Below are 19361 nucleotides of genomic sequence, written 5' to 3' on the forward strand. Positions count from 1 at the left end.
GGAGTCTTTCTAGAGAAGAACTGACGTGTAATGGTGGTAATAAAGCACTTGGGGTAAGATTAATTAAAAAAAAAAACTTACCATAAGCCCCAGCAGCCTCAGTCTGTGCCTGTGTCTCTCTTTTCCAGCAAATCAGCAAATATGATGTTATAGAGCAGTGATGGTGAACCTTTTAGAGACCGAGTGCCAAAACTACAGCCAAACCCATTTATTTGAATGCAAAGTGCCAACATGGCAATTTAAGCAGTAACATGTTTCTATCTGTTTTGTCATGGCTGAGGACACCAATACAGTTAAAAGAAAGGAGAAATTCAGATTATCTTTGTAGCTCCCTTCCAGGGTCCCCTGAACAGGAAGAACTGCGGGGCCCAGAGCAGGAGCCCCAATAACAACGCAGCCTTGTCTGGACCTCCTAGCTCTTCCTGTGGTCCCAGGCAGCTAAAGATGTGTAGCTTTAAAATAGCTTTAATCACCGCAGATGCGGGATAGCCAGGGATGGCAGGAGGAGGTGTTAAGTCCTGTCTGGAAACTCTGTGCTGGGATGATGGCCTGGGTGCCCACAGAAAGTGCTCCGAGTGCCACCTCTGGCACCCATGCCATAGGTTCGCCACCACTGTTATAGAGAAAGACTTATCTTTACTTACATTAATAAACCACTTACTATAAGCTTCGGCTATTAGCTTCAACATTCATTATCTATGCTTGTGCCTCTCCTCTCATTCATTCAAGAATCAGCAGATAGGATGTTATAGAAAAGGAATGACCCTTAACTACATGAACAAAGCTTCCAGTGTGAAATAGAAAACTTACTATTAGCTGCAACAGCCATTATCTTTGCCTGTGTCTCTCCTCTCTCTCATTCGAGAATCAGCCGGATTGAATAGAACATTATAGAGAACATTATAGAAAAGGACTGACCTGAACTGACTTGATTAAGCAGTTTGGGTAAGATAAAAACTTAATATTTAGCTGCAGCATCCTCTTTCTGTGTCTGTGTGAAACATCAACATGCTCAAAATAGGAAATCATAAAGTACTGACCTGTACTGATTCAAATACAGCACTTAGGGCGAGATAGAAAACTTACCTTTAGCTGCAGCATTCTCTTTCTGTACCTGTGTTAATGATGTATTCCTCTACAGCGGCCATCTTGGACCAAGAGAACCAAACAGAAGCCATTTTGAAAATCAAGTGGACATTTTAGTTTTAGCCGGGGGTGCTTTTGACTTATGTACAGCTAATGTCACTATTCAAACTTCATCCAGTGTGAAAATGTTTAGTAATTACTGTGCTCTCGCTCCTCTCTGTCTGAATGCCATGTTGGGACTTATACAAGCTAACACAAGGCCAATTAGTATAAACATGTGTGTGAACAAGGCCTGGAAAGACCTTAATTTATTAACCTTTTTTGGAGAAAGTCCTGGTAAAATTCATTATGGCCAATAGCATTGCAGTATTCTATCTTCTGTTCACGCCCCAATGATGATGTTCTGTTTTATATATGCAACTGGGCAATAATAAACTGGGGGGGGGGGGATTCTACATACACTAAGAGACTGATGTGTCTTGGGTGTGTTCTCTCGTCCCGGTACCGGGCAGCCATGAAAGAGTTAATTTGAAAGTCACCTTTACAACTGAAGTAATGGCGGTTTAAGCCCTAGATAAAAATTTCTATCACCTGTGTCTCAACTCTATCAGTCAAAAGGAACTGCAAGATCATAGAGGACAATATATAGAGATCTCTACTGGTGTAAGTCAAGCACTTTGGCTGAGTTTAAAGTAAAAACACGCTCTAAGCCCCAGAAGCTTCTCTCTATGCTCGTCTGGTTCCTCTCAGAGGTTTTAGTAGGATAATTTAGGAGATTATAAAGGAATACTCTATATAATGATTTGAAAAAAGCTGTTTGGGTGAGAAAGATAACTTACTGTTAGCTCCAGCAGCCTCTATTGTCACTAGTAATGTATTTGGCTGCTCTAGATCTGGTTTTTACTTTTGTTCTTTTTATATGATGGCCTGGAAGCCAAAAACACTCATCCCACTAATCGACTATTCTCCATCCAGGCTAGTTTTTATCCGTTTACTGAACACTAAGGCGACATCTCAGGGCTACTGGACAACCAGACCTCATTGTAGATATTTTATAAAATATATAAATCCATAATTCCCTGAAAAAACTTTATATTCTTAATAGGGGCGACTATTTTCATCCAAAATACGGCTTGGTTTAGGAGGCCTCTTGATTGCCCAAACATTGGAAGGGAGCTACAAAGATAATCTGAATTTCTCCTTTCTTTTAACTGTATTGGTGTCCTGAGCCATGACAAAACAAATAGAAACATGTTACTGCTTAAATTGCCATGTTGGCACTTATGTAAAAGTACCAGGTTCTGTAAAGGAAGTAAAAAAAAAAAAGAGGCCTAACAGTAAAAAATATCAACTAGACCGGAAAAATGCCAGGTAGGTGGCAACCAGACATCCATTGGTGAGACATTCTCCAGGCCCTGATAGTCATAGGAGTTTCATAGGAGGCATCACCTCTTCTGAGTATCTCACCAGCCTCCTCGTGGCTCCTGACCTCTAGCCAATGTCCCTGACCTCTCTGTAAGGATGTACCTACCTCCACTGAAGACACTTCCAGATTATCTTATTCAAACCTGCACAAACAATGAAGTCACCGGGCAGTGATGATCCTCCCCAAAATGATGGTGCACGTGTCCTCAGTTATTACTGGTTGGGGTTTGGCACCCGGACGTAAACAAATGTTTTAAAATTCATGTTTGGTCAAGTTCAGGTGAACCCAAACGGGTCTGTTCATCGCTACTTCCAAATACAATTTAAACCAATCCCCCCTCATCCACAAAGCTGCATCTTCATACCCCTCCTCCGTCATCTGAGTCTATTGCCCAACCTGGGCTCTGACATCTTCCAGGCATCTTAGTTTATTTTTTTTTCCTTAATTCGAAACTCACATCTTTAGAACTTATTACGAGCTGCACTGATTCTCTGGAATGCCCTTCCCCGGACTATCAGACTAATATCCAACCTCAAAAGCTTCAAAGATGCCCAAAAATCCCATCTCTTCAGCAGATGTCTATAATATTCCGAAACTGCTGCATGACCAACTTGGGCTTGGCCTTAGTTACGACACAACAATGAGCCGGTGCATATTTTGGCACATTGGAGGGGCTGTATATAATGAATGGGGGATGAGGAGGGGCTGTATATAATGAATGGGGGGTGAGGAGGGGGCTGTATATAATGAATGGGAGGATGAGAAGGGGCTGTATGTAATGAATGGGGGGGTGAGGATGGGACTGTATATGATGAATGGGGGATGAGGAGGGGCTGTATATAATGAATGGGAGATAAGAAGGGGCTTTATATAATGAATGGGAGATGAGGAGGGGCTGTATATGATGAATGGGGGGTGAGGATGGGGCTGTATATAATGAATGGGGATGAGGAGGGGCTGTATATAATGAATGGGGGTTGAGGAGGTGGCTGTATATAATGAATGGGGGGATCAGGATGGGGCTGTATATAATGAATGGGGGATGAGGAGGGGGCTGCATATAATGTATTGGGTGGGAGGGGGCTCCATATTATGTATGGGGTTAGAAGGGGGCTGCATATAATGTGTGGAGGCAGAGGAGGGGGCTGCATATGATCCATGTGGGGGAGGGGGGCTGCATATAACAGGCAGTTAGGGGGATGCATATAATCCATGTGGGGGGTGGGGGTTGCATATAATGAAACTATAGGTGGTGAGGGGAGCCTGGGTTGTATATAATTAATCCATGGGGGGGTGCATATAATTAGTTTATGGGGGGTGAAGAGAACAGAATCCATGCTGCTACGCAGGTTTACTACAAAAGGGCCCAAGGGGCCACTGAAACCTGGAGCCGGCTTTGATGAGTCACAATGGCTGGAAAACTACAGCATAAGTTTGGATTTTTGGATGGATTGATATGAAAAAAAGTTTTAAAAACTAACAAAACGTTGTATTTAAACTGATGCCACATTGAGTTATCCGATGACAGAAATCAGATTAAACTCCTTGTATTCCTTTCCCTTTCCCCTCTCAGAGAGCTGACACACACACGCACGCACTCGGAGTGACTCACAAAACCAACGCCCTGCTTTATAAAAAAAAAAAAAAACTAACGGTCTCCGGCTGTGGGTCGCACAGTTGTTCTGGTATAATCCTCCCGGAATCATGGCCGGTGCTGCGCTCCTGCTCCCCCTCATCCTGTCCGCCCTGGTCACCAGCAGTAAGTACCTCCTGTCTGGAATCATTTTCCAATATTATTTTTGTTTTTTTTATGTTTTTCACTGAATTTACAAAAAAGCGTCTTAAAAAAAAAATAGATGTAAAACGACTTTTTAAAACCGAAATCTGTATCAGGATTTCTTGTAGCTACAGAAAAAGTATCCATTTCACCCCCCATCCCCCCTCCCTTCTTTTGGTAGATTCTTTCTCGTTTTTCCATTTGTTTTTAATTACCAACGTGAAAAACAAGAGGCAAAAAAAAATATATATATAAAATTATAAAAGCAAAAATCTGCCGACGTCTAATAACATTGTATCAGATTTTCTAGTTAAGTAAAGTTCTAAAAGTTACCGCGTTCTTGGGTCCCTGCAGCAAGAAACTTACATCTTCGGATCTTCGGGAAAGTAACAAATAAAATCCCCTCCTTCCATATTTGTCCGGGACTTGGCTGCAGTTGTAGGAGATTTGGCTGTCCTGGAGGCTGCGGCTCTCTCACTAGTTAACTCTCAGAGTTGTTCCTCTTTATTCTTCAAGTAGACAGTGGATTAAATTTAGAAACTCTGGCGCGTAACTCTAGTCGTGGAATGTTATTCCCGGAGAGCCCGGACCCAAATACAGCGGAAAATAATCCCTTACTAAATGCTACGCAGTGTGCACTGGTGTGTAGTGTATGTGTGCATGTGTATGTATGAGTAATGTCTACGTGTGTGTAATGTGTGTACATGTCTAGTATGTGTGTATGTGTTCATATATGTTTTGTGTATGTATATGAAATGTGTATGTATAATGTGTACATATTTGTGTACACGTGTGTATTTGTGTTTCTATGAGCAATGTGTGTATGTGTAATATGTATGTAAATATGTGTAATGTGTAGACATGTCTAGTATGTGTGTTTGTGTATATATGTTTTTTTGTGTATGTGTGTATAATGTGTGTAAAATCTGCTTGGTTTTTGGGGTGCCAGTTAATATTAAATTAACAACAATATTCAATGGATCTTTATATGGGATTTATTAAGGGTACAATACAGGGGAATACACATAGAGGGTAAACTAACTAAGGGATAGAGAGATGGTAGGGGAGGAAGTGCTCTAACTAAAGATCTGTATACCATCTTATATACACACACACATAGCTCACACACATTGCCCATCATCCCACCTCCACCACTGTCTTGGCCAATCCAATGATGATGTAGAATCAATACATTCTTATCCCACAACCTTGCAGGACAAGTAACTTGAGTCTTTGTTTCCCACAGGATCTGGGAGAATGTCCAGGGGGCGATGGCCTCCAGGTGTAATAGCACAGTCCATTGTAATCACATGCAGCTGTCTCTGCAATCTTTATTAGGGGCAATGTAGGCATTTATGGCTTAGTTCTTCCTCTGTCCACAAAGACCCTTAAACTTTCTCAAGCCACATCATGTCATATTTCCAACATTATGCCCCTTTGGGCCTAAAAGGCCCACACACCATTAGACCATATTTAGAACAGAAATAAAATCCATTTCTCCTCCATTATCTTCTTTGGGTGTGGAAATGATCTTTCTTCTTCTGGCTTTTCCTCAAGGCAAAGTAGTTGAAGGTTGTATGGGTAAGGAATAGGGCACCAATGGTCATCACACCATTCACTCACATTCATTCTCATATCCATTTCTTGAATAACATTTTTCATCTATACCATTTATCCAGCAAATATAGATCTCCATATATGCTAGTAACTGTCTGTCATATTTACAATATGCAAATATAAATCCCACGTCATACAGAATGCAAGCTGGCAATAACATTGTAGATATCAACATAAGCTATAGATATGAAATTACATAAAAGGAAACCCAAACAGAACTATAAAACATTACCAATAGTAAATCAAAGGATTGATTTCAAGTAGAAGTTTGCAGGGTGGTTTATCTAAGGGTTTCCAGATTTACTTGACTTCAAATATGTTTAGTTTAAACATAAACTTTCATTTAGCTTTTTCCCATTACCAAATCTAATTCTGTAAGTTTATATTTACACTCCATAGAAATGTTCATATCACACCTTATATATGTCTCCCATCGTCCTGACTTATAAATTAACCAAAAGTATATCAAGTGCATAAAACACATAGCAAAAAAAATTATAAGTCATTCCACTAATCAACCTTTAGAGTAGGTGTCCATCTAACCTCTTATATTGGTAATCTTACTTGTGCATTATACAATATAGTAACCGTATACTGAGCCATTAATTACTATATGTTTTACGCAACCTTGAAGACACACACATAGATTAAGAACATTAAAATTTAAAAAAAAATTCAAACTGAATGCTGCTTTTAATACCCTATGTTCTTCATTTAGATGCTTTACTGGTATAAAGGAGCGTGCAGTTTGTTTGAGAAACTTAAAATTAAGTTGCCAGTGAGACAAATGTATCAGAGAAAAAAACCTTAAATAAAAAAAAAAATTAAATATTTATGTGAATTCACTATAGTCTGCCCCTTTGGTACTGCATTACTCTCTAAAACCATGCCCCTTTGGTACCACAAAATGGTACCAAACACTGTATAAAAAAAAAAATAATAATACTTGAATCAAGAAAAAAAAAATGCTCCATTTAAAAAAAAAAAAATGGGGAAAAAAAAAATCCAACAAATCCAACATTCCTGAGCATCAGGAACAAAAACAAAAAATGTGTATTGACACAGTTTACATACTACATTTAACAGAACACAAAACAGACAACATAAAACAATGAGAGCTAATTCAGCTTCTACACATCTTAGGGGGGGACAGCAGGCAGTTTCCAATCCTTCTTCTGTCAATGATTACGTAAGGTCATCTATGGGACAAGATAAAGAACAGACATAGCACAAAAAAAAAACAACAATTATATTACATACAGGACCTACACATCACAATGGGATGTTACTTCATTTTTTTCATTGTTTGCAAACAATTAACCCTCATAAATTTTGAGCTCATTACACCACGTGGTTTTATTTGTATACATACTACTTTTTTTATGACCTGTAAACAAAAATGTCAATATTAATAACTTGTTTCTTCAGCAAACCACCTTGTTGCCTAAAACAAAAACACAATGACAGTTATCACACAAACAATATATAAAACAGATATGTAAAACACGAGATCAAAGAATGGAGCCTGTAGAAACAAAACAAAGTGTTAGTTTCTTTGTCCTGGAGTCATGTGACAAAAGAAATCCAGTCTACAAGAGAAAGAAAACATAGTTAGAAACCTTGCAATTCATACCATCAACACAATTCCAAGTCTATTCATTCACAATGTGTATTGGTATATCCACACATTAATAAGCCACGCTGCTGCTGTACTGTGCAGAGTTTATTAGCAGGGGGAGGGCGATCTGTGACCAGCTCCAGAATAGCCAGAATGGCAGCCCTGCCCATGGATTGTACCCTGGGACATTAGCACCTTCCTTGTGCTGTCTGCAGTGAGAGGGAGGCTGTTCTTTCTTATCCCTGTGTATATTGGGAATCTTATTTGCATGTGATGTGTTCTCCTCACATGTCTCTGTATGGCTATTTTCAGGAGGTGCCAGGGTCTCCTCACATGTCTCTGTGTGGCTACTTCCAGGAGGTGTCATGGCCTCCTCACATGTCTCTGTGTGGCTACTTCCAAAAGATGTCATGGCCTCCTCAATGGTCTCAGGCTCAATGACATCAATTTCTGCATGCAATGAATTATAATGTGTCTCATGGTTTGCATTATTTACATCACAGAAACGTTTAATATGTCCTGGCCTCCCACATCCATAGCAATACCGGACATATCTCGTCCTCCTAGCTCTGTACTCTGTAGACAGATTTCCTGATGGTTCATCCCTATTGTTAGACTCCTCACACCAGTCCCTGAGTATATTAATAAAGTTCTCTAGGGATTTGGCGTTCCTCAGGGCAATTTTTGTGGTGTAATCCACATTACACTGATTTGCCATTGAATAGAGGAAATCAGAGTCATCCTGAGACATATCCGGGCAGTTGTAAACACTCCTAAATAAGGTCAGATACTTGTTACAGAAGATAAGGGGGTCATCACCTGTCCTGCACCTATATCTTCTCAGGGTATTCTCACCCCTTATGTCTCTCCCTCCCATGATACGCTGCAGTTCCTTCCTTCTTAAGTCCGCACCACAATCCTCATCTCCCATGTGTGCAGACGACAATTGTGCTGCCAGAGGCCCAGGAAGCCATGCTCGGAGCAGAGACCAGGCATCCTTATTACATAAGTTGTATTGCTTCACCACAGCTTCAAATTTATTGGATACAATTATTGGTGATTCATTTGTATCCCATTCTCCAATGACCTGACACAGATGTAGTCTATCCTGGATGGTGAGTGTTGGAGACTTATCTGCAGGTATTAGATTGTGTTCATCACTCCAACCCCCGGGTGTGACAATGCAGACATCTGCTGCTTTATGGCAGGTCTGGTTCTGTACTTGGAGGGACCGGATCTGTTCTTCTTGTTTACACAGTTGGGCCATTGTTTCAGACAACTGACCCTTTAGTGAGGTAATTATCATGTCCCTCTGCTGTATCTCCCTTTCTAAGGACTGTGTATGAGTTTCAGTAGACACAGAACTCAATCTACACTCATGTAGCTGCTTATCCAAATCTTCATTTCTTAAAGTCAGCTCATCCACCTTTGCTTGTAGATTATCCATCTCACTAGTTGTTTTAGCAGAAATGTCAATCACAGAGTCACTGATTCTGTCTATACTTTCCTTACATTGGAGCCTTTGTATGTACCAATTTACTTCCTTTACCTCAGCCAATTCTTTCATCTTAATTAACATCATAATTTCATTGCCCAACCTTTCTTTCTTCCCTCTCTTACTGAGCACTTTCCTATCTAACTTCTTATTATGGGCCTTACATTGCATCATCAGCTCCTTATATTGCTCCTCTAGTGAACCATCTTCACATGAATGGTAGCGAGCAGAGGCATACTTTTTAACAAACTTTTGAACAAGTTCCATCTCTGTTACCACAATACACACTGACAAACACACAAATGACAAACTAAGCAAACACAGTTTGTGTAATTATCTACTATACTAACGTTCCGAAAGGCTACTTTACACACTGCTTAAGCCTTTATACTCATTCAATCTAGGAAAATGTACAGCTATATCAAGGAACACACTTTTTCCTACAACTTTACCTCTGTACACTAAAACACAACCGCTCACACTTAACGTTAACCTACAATCTCAACAGGCGACTTCCTATACATTCACATAAAACAACCTGGCTTATCAAAGATAGTAATGTAATATGAAAACTTGTTACTTACCAGGATTTTCTTTGTACCAAAGATCCAAATTCCGTTCATAGATTGAAGTAGCGCAGATATTTTGCCGTGGATTCTCTGTAGAATTTAAATTACAGGTCCCATCTGGGGTGCCAAATGTAAAATCTGCTTGGTTTTTGGGGTGCCAGTTAATATTAAATTAACAACAATATTCAATGGATCTTTATATGGGATTTATTAAGGGTACAATACAGGGGAATACACATAGAGGGTAAACTAACTAAGGGATAGAGAGATGGTAGGGGAGGAAGTGCTCTAACTAAAGATCTGTATACCATCTTATATACACACACACATAGCTCACACACATTGCCCATCATCCCACCTCCACCACTGTCTTGGCCAATCCAATGATGATGTAGAATCAATACATTCTTATCCCACAACCTTGCAGGACAAGTAACTTGAGTCTTTGTTTCCCACAGGATCTGGGAGAATGTCCAGGGGGCGATGGCCTCCAGGTGTAATAGCACAGTCCATTGTAATCACATGCAGCTGTCTCTGCAATCTTTATTAGGGGCAATGTAGGCATTTATGGCTTAGTTCTTCCTCTGTCCACAAAGACCCTTAAACTTTCTCAAGCCACATCATGTCATATTTCCAACAATGTGTAAGTGTAATAAGTACATATGTGTATGTATGTATATGATATATGTATGTATAATGTGTATACATTTGTGTATAGGTGTGTATATGTGTATATCTATAAGCAATGTGCGTATGTGTAATATATATGTATGTGTGTGATAAGTGTAACATGTGATATGTACGTATGTGTGATGTATATGTACTGTATGTGTAATGTGTTCATTTGTGTAATATGTATATGGGTATGTGTATACATGTGTAGTATGTGTGTGTATGTGTACGTATGTTTTATGTGTATGTGTGTACAATGTGCAAGTGTAATGAGTGCATATGTGTAGGTATATGAAATGTGTATGTATAATGTGTACATATTTGTATGTGTATCTATGAGTAATGTGGGTGTATGTGTAACATTTATGTGTGTCATAAGTGTAACTCGTAAAATGTATCTGTGTAATGTGTACGTATGTGTAATATTTATGTAAATATGCGTAGTATGTATGTGTAATGTGTATGTATGTATAATGTGCAAGTGTAATGTGTATGCATTTGTGTGTATATGAAATATGTATGTGTAGTGTGTATGTATGTATATACAATGTGTATGTGATAAGTGTAACTTGTATGTACTGTATGTATGTGTAATGAGAAGTCTGTTTAAGGCTAGGTTCACACCTTGTTTTTCTATATACAGTATATGCTCACTTTATATACTGGGAAAGCTCCGAGCGTATATACTGAACATCCCCATAGGGGTACACTGGCAGATGGTGTTAGATCAGATCATGCCCGAAGTTAGACCGTGAATATGTACTGTAATTGGTGGAAGAGAAATACCAACCGTCACACCAGGCAGTTGTTATTCCCCACATTAATACTCCTATCTGTATATACCTATTACCACAATACTGCGCATATACTGTATATACTGTAGTATGGGGTTGTGCTGAAAATCAACCGTATTTAATATACTGCTAAATGTTAAACACACACTGTACTCATACTTAAGTCTCATTTACAGCAGCAACATGTGTCAGTTAACGTCTATGGTCATGTTTCTCTTCAACAGCACACCCTGAGGCCAAGCCTGGTACTGCAAGTAAATAGGTCTACATTTCTAAAACATAATAGAATTTTTACCCATGATCTTGAGCACAGGGCAATGGATTATTGCTGGATTTCTATGGAGGTAATTGTTATTCCTTCTATATTTCAGGCTCCTCTCTATCGTGCACAGAATGTCTGGGAGCAGTGGGTAGAACATGCCAGGGACCCTCCGTCTCTTGCCGTTCTGGCTTGGATGCTTGTGTTGCAACCATTGAAAGTTATGTGCAAGGTGAGATATAAAGGATAGGTCTGTAATATTATAAAGTGCTCCATGGGTGTAGATTCAAAATGCATCGGCCCATACAGGGATGGAGTAAGACTCCGATGGGCCCTGGGCTGTAGGAATATTAGGGCCCCTACAAGTCACTTCCTCCATCTGGTACTAGAATCAGCTTCTTGCTGCTTTCAATCTGCGGTTTCAGGACCTTAAGAGGACCTTCCTGCAATGGCTCTTGCGTACATGTGTATTTTGAGCAGGAACAGATGTATAAGGATCACATGGGAGAAGGTCCTTCTGAGTATAAAACTTGGTGGGTGGTTTGGGTGGTTATAGGCCCCCTAGAAGGTTTGTGTCCCGGCTACCGCCCAAACCACCCCTGTTATGATCCACTACTAGACTCATGAGATTAAGTTCTTAGCTCTGGAATATAGTAGTAACTATGATGTATATTTACCGTAGTTACTCTGGATAGGTGTCCAATATAACACACAGGTAAAGGGCTTAAAGGGGTTCTCTCATTACCATATGTCTATTGGGGCACATATATCCTTGGGACCTACTCTATTAGCCACATATTCTACACACATACTCCACTAAACGCTTCCCGAATCACAGCATTTTATTAATGTGGGTCAGCGTAGAGTCACGGGCTGAGCAGTCTCCATACAGTCACTGGAATGAGAGTGCCCAAGACAGACATTCACTGGAATGAGAGTGCCCGAGACAGACATTCACTGGAATGAGAGTGACCGAGAAAGGCAGTCTCTGTAATGAAAGTGCCCGAGTCAGACAGTCTCTGTAATGAGAGTGCCCGAGACAGAAAGTCACTGGAATGAGAGTGCTCGAAACAGACAATCACTGGAACGAGAGTGCTCGAAACAGACAATCACTGGAACGAGAGTGCCCAAGACATACAGTCACTGGAATGAGAGTGCCCGAGACAAACAGCCACTGGAATGAGAGTGCCCGAGACAGACAGCCACTGGAATAAGAGTCACTGGAAGAGACTATCAGAGACAGAGACAGTCTGAGATAGTCTATAGATAACCCATTGCTAACCCATTCTATTTTGTTATAGCTAAGAACAGTTATTTACTATCCCGGGCATCGTCTGGAGCTACATCTAGTACCTATATACCAAAGGAATAAAGAGGAAGTGTCAAGAAAATGGCCAATTTTGCTACATTTTGCTTCCCAGTACATGGCATGGAGAGCTTAATACTGTCACTGAAAAGTACAATTTGTTATGCAAAAAACAAGCCCTCCAAACAGCTCTGTACATGGTAAAACTTACTGATGGCGGGGAACAAAACGTCAAAAGGGCCAAGTTGTTAAGGGGGTTATGAACATAGATTTAGATTCTAGAAGACCAACATTACACAAACTCTTATTATTTAAAAGAGGTCGACCCTCACCCAAGACATTTTGTGTTGTGGACCAGACAGCCCCGATTCCTCCATCATGTGGCGCAAAGCTTCTTCTATGTAACTTGTTCACCTTCTCTTTATAGATGGGACAGAAACGACCTTTTATCGTCAGTATTGTGGAGAAAAAAATATGTGCTCTTTTACTGGAAGCCTGACCACAAGCGCCGGAACGAAGAAGGTCGCCAGTTCTTGCTGCTTCACCAGTAACTGTTCCCCTGCAACTCCAAAATGTAAGTATTTCATAAAGGATCTAGAAGGACTTCCAACTGCATCAGTTTTGATGGGATTGTCTCCCGAAGGGCATTTGGTTTATGCTGTTGCCCATAGAGGTGAGGTAGCTTCCTGGTGACGGCTCTGCAACACTTTCCAGATCCCTCTCTAGTGGCTAAAGAGTGAAAACCATGGAGGCCACATAAACAATACACTTAGGAGGAGAAAGAGAAAGGTTTAGCTCAAAATGCCAAATCTGCCTCTACATATATAGTTTAGGTGGAAGAGTGGGAATTCAAAATGGCCGACCAAAAATCTGAAGTACCAGGTACATTTGGACCCTTTATTTTGCTCTATGTATAAGTTCCCCAAAAGCAAGAAAAAAACTTTGGGGGTTGGGGGGCAAATTCGAAAATACTTTAGTTTACAGGATTTTTTGGCCACCTTGGGGAGTTCAGGGAGTAAAGAAAATGATGATAACTGGTTTGGGGTTATGGAATATCTTGGACATATAAAAATGTTAAGTTTAAAATTCTTTATATTCTTCTAAAGTGCCAGAAATGAAAACGGACAAGACCGGGCTCTTATGTGAAACCTGCAACACTGATAAGGGGGTGCACTGTGACTCGAGCATGGCCAGGATGGAGTGCACCGGGGAGGAGAAGCAATGTGTCTCCATGAACAATGTGACTACAAAAGGTAAGATCATCAAGAGTACATTGTCATAAATCTCATTCAGTCATAATACACATTGCAGCAGCAGCAGAACCTCATAACACACACCTGAGCTGCTGCAGAACCTTATAATACACACCTCAACTGCTACAAAACCTCATAATACACACCTCAGCTACTGCTGAACCTTATAATACACACCTCAACTGCTACAAAACCTCATAATACACATCTAAGCTGTTGCAAAACATCATAACATCATAATACACATATAAGCTGCTGCAGAACCTCATAATACACACCTCAATTGTTACAAAATCTCATCATACACACATCAGCTGCTGAAGAACATCATAATACACACCTCAGCTGCTACTGAATCTCATAATACACACCTCAGCTGCTGAAGAACCTCATAATACACACCTCAGCTGATGCAGAACATCATAATACACACCTTAGCTGCTGCAGAACCTTATAATACACACCTCAGCTGCTACAAAACTTCATGATACACACCTAAGCTGTTGCAGAACATCATAATACACACCTCAGCTGGTGAGGAACCTCATAATACCTAGCTTCTGCAGAACATCATAATACACACCTCAGCTGCTGAGGAACCTCATAATACACACCCTAGCTGCTGCAGAACATCATAATACACACCTCAGCTGCTGAGGAACCTCATAATACACACCCTAGCTGCTGCAGAACATCATAATACACACCTCAATTGTTACAAAATCTCAAAAAACACACCTCAGCTGCAAAAAAACTTTAGAATATACACCTCTGCTGATGCAGAACCTCATAATACACACCTCAGCTGCTGCAGAACCTCATATTATACACCTCCGCTCCCAAAGAGCGCCAAAAAATTAAACCACAAAACTTGTATTTCAGGAGAAATCTCTTCTGGAAGTAGCATCCGTGGCTGCGGCACACCAGAATTGTGCACAGTGGGGGAACGAGGGATTCAATTTGGAGGAGCAACATCTACAATCACTGTGACCTGCCAAACCCCATTACCTAGTGCTGCTGCTATCCATGTGGGAGCGCCGATCCTGCTGCTGCTGGCATTTTTTATCATGAAAGTAATTTCTTAAACCAATAGATATACAGGAAATACAATATCAGTGGATAATAATCTGTCCTGGGCATATGAAGTTCACACAGATGGACCCAGCACCTCTTCGTCCATCACATGACCATGACTGATTATTAGGTCCTGAAGGGAACAATGGGGATTTGTACTCAACAAATTTTTTACAAATACATTATTAATTAAAGTGAAATAACCCTTTAAATTAAATTGTTGAAGGGCTCCTAAGAGGTCGCCCAATAGAGGCTCCTCCCACAAATAGGTTAAAAACCTAATAGTACGAAGAAAATTCAAATATGAAGTCCTTCTAGTCTGCTTAGTCGGTCTTAGAAGATATATTATCCAACAAGAGACACAATTGTGTGACCAAAAACAGTTCCTCCCCAAAGGGGTTTGTGCAAATCGTCTCGAGATTTAATAAAAAAATTCAGCAGTCAACATTTGAAAAAACATATATATATACACACACACAAAATAATGTGTATAAAATCTATACTCATATAGGACTAAAGTGTCCCCAGTCCCAGTGTTGGCTCTTTAGTCTCTAAGACTCCTGCTTTCAATGGAACTAAGATGACGACACCACATACATTGTGCACGTGACCACTGAGCCAATCAACCGTATAAGGCTAGATACTCAACTCGTCTTCTTGACACTCTCAGCGTATATGCTAGGAGAGCTTCTGGTGTATATGCTGAGTGTACCTATGGACTTATACTGGTAGACTTACTCAGTCTGCACAGTATACATCATATATCCCTCCTACTGAGTGATGTATATGGTCAGCAGAGGCAATTGATATCTATGGGGGGTGGATGCAGTAGAATGTATCCTCCCCTGGCCTCCACTGAGCGCATACGTCCTGAGTGATGTCACTGTCACTGCAGATGTTTACTCCTTCCCCTCATTCAGAGCGGAGAAGAAGGCATCGGTAGTGCACGCAGTTAGATACGTATGTTCCCTACCTTGTAAGGACATGTCTGGAATCTACCCAATGGGGCAGATTTACTTACCCGGTCCATTCGTGATCCAGCGGCTCGTTCTCTGCACTGGATTCGGGTCCGGCCGGGATTTATTAAGGTAGTTCCACCAGGTGGCGCTGCTGCGCTGAAAAGCATCGGAACACGCTGGAGTTCACCGACTCGGGCTGAGTGAAGGTAAGTGCAAGCTCCGCGACAGATTTTTTGTTTTAAATGCGGCGGTTTTTCCGAATCCGTCGAGTTTTCGTTCGGCCACGCCCCCCGATTTCCGTCGCGTGCATGCCAGCGCCGATGCGGCACAATCCTATCGCGTGCGCCAAAATCCCGGGGCAATTCAGGGAGAATCGGCGCAAATCGGAAATATTCAGGTAACACGTCGGGAAAACGTGAATCGGGCCCTTAGTAAATGACCCCCAATGTGTCCTTGCAACGTGGGGGAAAAAATGATATGTGAATCTAACCTTAATGTCACATGACTGTTGAGTCCAGTGATTGGGTCAGAAGTCACACGCACAATATATACGTGACATCGTTACCTCTTGTCCAAAGGGACCTGAATCCTTGGAGTCTGGAGAACCACTGCTGGAATGGTGTGAGGCCTTCAAGGGCGGTGGGTAAAGTTTTTGTTCTTTTTTTATTTATCCTTGCCTTCCGAATATCTGGAACCCATAAAAGTTATCTGTGCTTTCCAGAGTAACCTCTGCAGGCACGAATAATTGAAAACTACTTAAACTGCTCCATATCCCTGATCCAAAGGCTCATTCTTTGACAATCTGTTGACATTCAACAGTGATGTCATTTCTCTGTCTTCGGTGACCACTGCAGTCCCTGATTGGTAGCAGTGGTCACATGACTGTGGACATTTGCGATCTAGTTGGCAGTGCCAGGTTGACTGTGCATGGGTTGCGGAAATTGGGAGCTGTCAAAGGGTAAGTGGGTTTTTTTGGTCCTGTCCTTCCTGCCCCAGCCCCTTTAATACTAGTATTTATCCAGCCTCTTGAAGATATAATAACAAACATAATCCCTTTAATAACACAAAGCTGTCAGGACAAAGGGACAACATGATTTGTCATGGGCTCAGAAGGTTTTCTTGACTCACAACCTCAACTTCTGAATTACACTTTAAAGGGATTTCGGTACGTCTCTGTAGCCTGTTTGATCATGGTCAATGTATATGTCTTGCTTACCCGAATATTCTAAAGTCTTCGTCCTATCTGGATATTGCTTCTGTGTATTGTAGAACATGGTGTCTTTTCTCTGCAGGACACCATCTTTAACGCCATAGACAGAATCACATGATTCTTCTCCACCAATCAGAAGCACTAGATAGAGAATGAGTTGTATCTACTGTGACTGTCCAGAAGGGAAGGGCTATGGGTGTGGCTATGGAAGGGCTATGGGTGTGCAGAGATGGCACACTCATTACTCCGTGATTTAGTTACTATAATTGTCTCCGCTGGAACTGTCCACATATTATCATAAAGTGTTCCCCATAAAAAAACCACATCAATGCTGCAATGTGTATGTTCTCATCCTCCATGTCGTGTAATAAAATGTGTTTCCACATCTTAGTTCTGGAATATTTTTTTGTCAAAAACATTTGATTGATAAACGTATCTTAAGGACGAACAAATCCATAATTTGTAAACCAATTGCAAAGAATATTGCCAAATAAGGGTATGTTATTTTTAGTAATTAGCCGTCGTCTCATTATCTTTAGAAGTTATGGCCACAACAGTCATTTCAAAACTGAGCCCCGTGAACTGTCCTTGCCTACTTAGTGGATCCACCCTAACCAGTGGCCAGTGGTAACCAGGGCATTGTTCACTCCATACGCCAAAGTTAAAGCATGTAACATAATGACAAACTACACAACAAATATGTGAGGTTGCAAAAGTTGATGTACAAAGTCGTAGATACAAGAGAATAGTCAATAACAGAAGCCAAGATCAGCATGTGCCAGGAATACAGATAGAAGTCTCACTCACTGTGTATTAAACAGGGCAACATAAACCAGCAGGTGGGAACCTGGACACAATGGGGCAAATTTACTTACCCGGTCCATTCGCGTTCCAGCGGCGGCTTCTCCGCTCTGGATTCGGGTCCGGCCGGGATTTAATAAGGTAGTTCTTCCGCCGTCCACCAGGTGGCGCTGCTGCGCTGAAAGTAAACTCATCGCGCCGGAATGCACCGAGCTGGACCAGGTGAAGGTAAGCGGTCCTTATGCGACACATTTTCGGTTTTTAAATGCGGCGGTTTTTCCGAATACGTCGGGTTTTCGTTCGGCCACGCCCCCCGATTTCCGTCGCGCGCATGCCAGCGCCGATGCGCCACAATCCGATCGCGTGCGCCAAAATCCCGGGGCAATTTAAGTACAAGCGGCGCAAAACGGAAATATTCGGGTAACACGTCGGGAAAACGCGAATCGGGCCCTTAATAAATGACCCCCAATATCTTTATAGGCATCCAGAAATATTCCCCAAGTGACTGGATTTAAGTTCCATCAGCTTCAGAGAGATTGGTGTGGTTAATTTAATTATCAGCACAGCAAATAAGCCACTGTTCACACTGTCAAAGAAAGTGACACACTTAGAAAATCTGCATTTTCTCAGTCTCCCAGCATGAATCAAGAAAGACGCTGGCACAGATGTATCAATTGGCCTCTGTAGACCAACTGGCACTACAGGTGAACGGGAGCGTCAGACAAGGTGAGTATAAGATTGTTGTGGTTTTCAGAGCCCCCTCCCCCCCCCAAGTCTACACAGCCCTTTTAATGGATGAGAGCCATCATCTTTTTACCATAGGTCAGCAGAGTCATCTCACTATCATAAGATGTTACGTCAGTACCATCCTCAAAGGGTTGGGTATGGACAACCATCTTATTAACGTTAGCGGGTAGGATCAGTATAACCCATTTTCGTGGAAGCTGGGGTCAACAGTCATCTCATTAATATTAGAGTACTGGGGCAGTAGAGTTATTTCATTATGAAAAGAGATCAGGTCAGTGCCATCACCAAAGAATGGGATGAGGACAATGGTTCATCATGATTGTAAGGTGAGGCTAGTGTCACCATCTCATTATCAAAACAAGGTGGGGTCAACAGTCTTCTCATTATCATAAGAGAGTTAGATCGGAACTTTCATCTCATTATCCTTAAATAGTTGGGTCAGGGTTAGTTGGGTAAGCGGGGGATCTCATTATCGTGAAAAATTGGGTAAGCACAAGCATCTCTACATTCCCTACAGAAGATTATGTAAGTCACCATCGTTTTATTATATGACAGGGTAAAACGAGTCATCTCATTACCATCGTAGGAATGGAGGGGGGTAATGAAGAAGACAACTACCGACGGATGAATAGAGGAAAAAAGGATCAGAGATTAAAAATACAGGGATAATAATTTTTTGCACCAAATGTTTTTATTAG

General features: G+C 41.2%; 2 protein-coding genes across 2 annotated transcripts; one reads left to right on the forward strand and one right to left on the reverse strand.

The window, feature by feature from the left end:
* Positions 1-4131: 4131 nt before the first annotated feature.
* Positions 4132-17505, forward strand: LOC140134599 (phospholipase A2 inhibitor gamma subunit B-like). Its single transcript, XM_072155034.1, has 5 exons — positions 4132-4271; positions 11426-11545; positions 13047-13193; positions 13726-13872; positions 14755-17505. Exons 1-5 carry the CDS (start codon positions 4217-4219, stop codon positions 14955-14957), a joined length of 672 nt encoding a protein of 223 aa, XP_072011135.1. The 5' UTR covers positions 4132-4216; the 3' UTR covers positions 14958-17505.
* On the reverse strand, positions 7331-9286 carry LOC140065213 (posterior protein-like). The gene is made up of 2 exons (XM_072112816.1): positions 7813-9286; positions 7331-7350 (listed from the first exon to the last, which is right to left on the reverse strand). The coding sequence occupies exons 1-2, from the start codon at positions 9284-9286 to the stop codon at positions 7331-7333; spliced, it is 1494 nt and encodes a 497-aa protein (XP_071968917.1).
* Positions 17506-19361: the final 1856 nt, after the last annotated feature.

The sequence above is a fragment of the Engystomops pustulosus genome, chromosome 6 (genome assembly GCF_040894005.1).
Source record: "Engystomops pustulosus chromosome 6, aEngPut4.maternal, whole genome shotgun sequence".
NCBI classification, from domain to species: domain Eukaryota; kingdom Metazoa; phylum Chordata; class Amphibia; order Anura; family Leptodactylidae; genus Engystomops; species Engystomops pustulosus.

Coding starts and splice junctions, on each gene's coding strand:
- LOC140134599 (XM_072155034.1), top strand. CDS start 4,217: ATGGCCGGTGCTGCGCTCCTGCTCCCCCTCATCCTGTCCGCCCTGGTC. Junction 4,272..11,425: donor GTCCGCCCTGGTCACCAGCA/GTAAGTACCTCC, acceptor TCTATATTTCAG/GCTCCTCTCTATCGTGCACA. Junction 13,194..13,725: donor TTCCCCTGCAACTCCAAAAT/GTAAGTATTTCA, acceptor ATTCTTCTAAAG/TGCCAGAAATGAAAACGGAC.
- LOC140065213 (XM_072112816.1), bottom strand. CDS start 9,286: ATGGAACTTGTTCAAAAGTTTGTTAAAAAGTATGCCTCTGCTCGCTAC. Junction 7,351..7,812: donor AAATAGCCATACAGAGACAT/GTGAGGAGAACA, acceptor TTTTTGTTTTAG/GCAACAAGGTGGTTTGCTGA.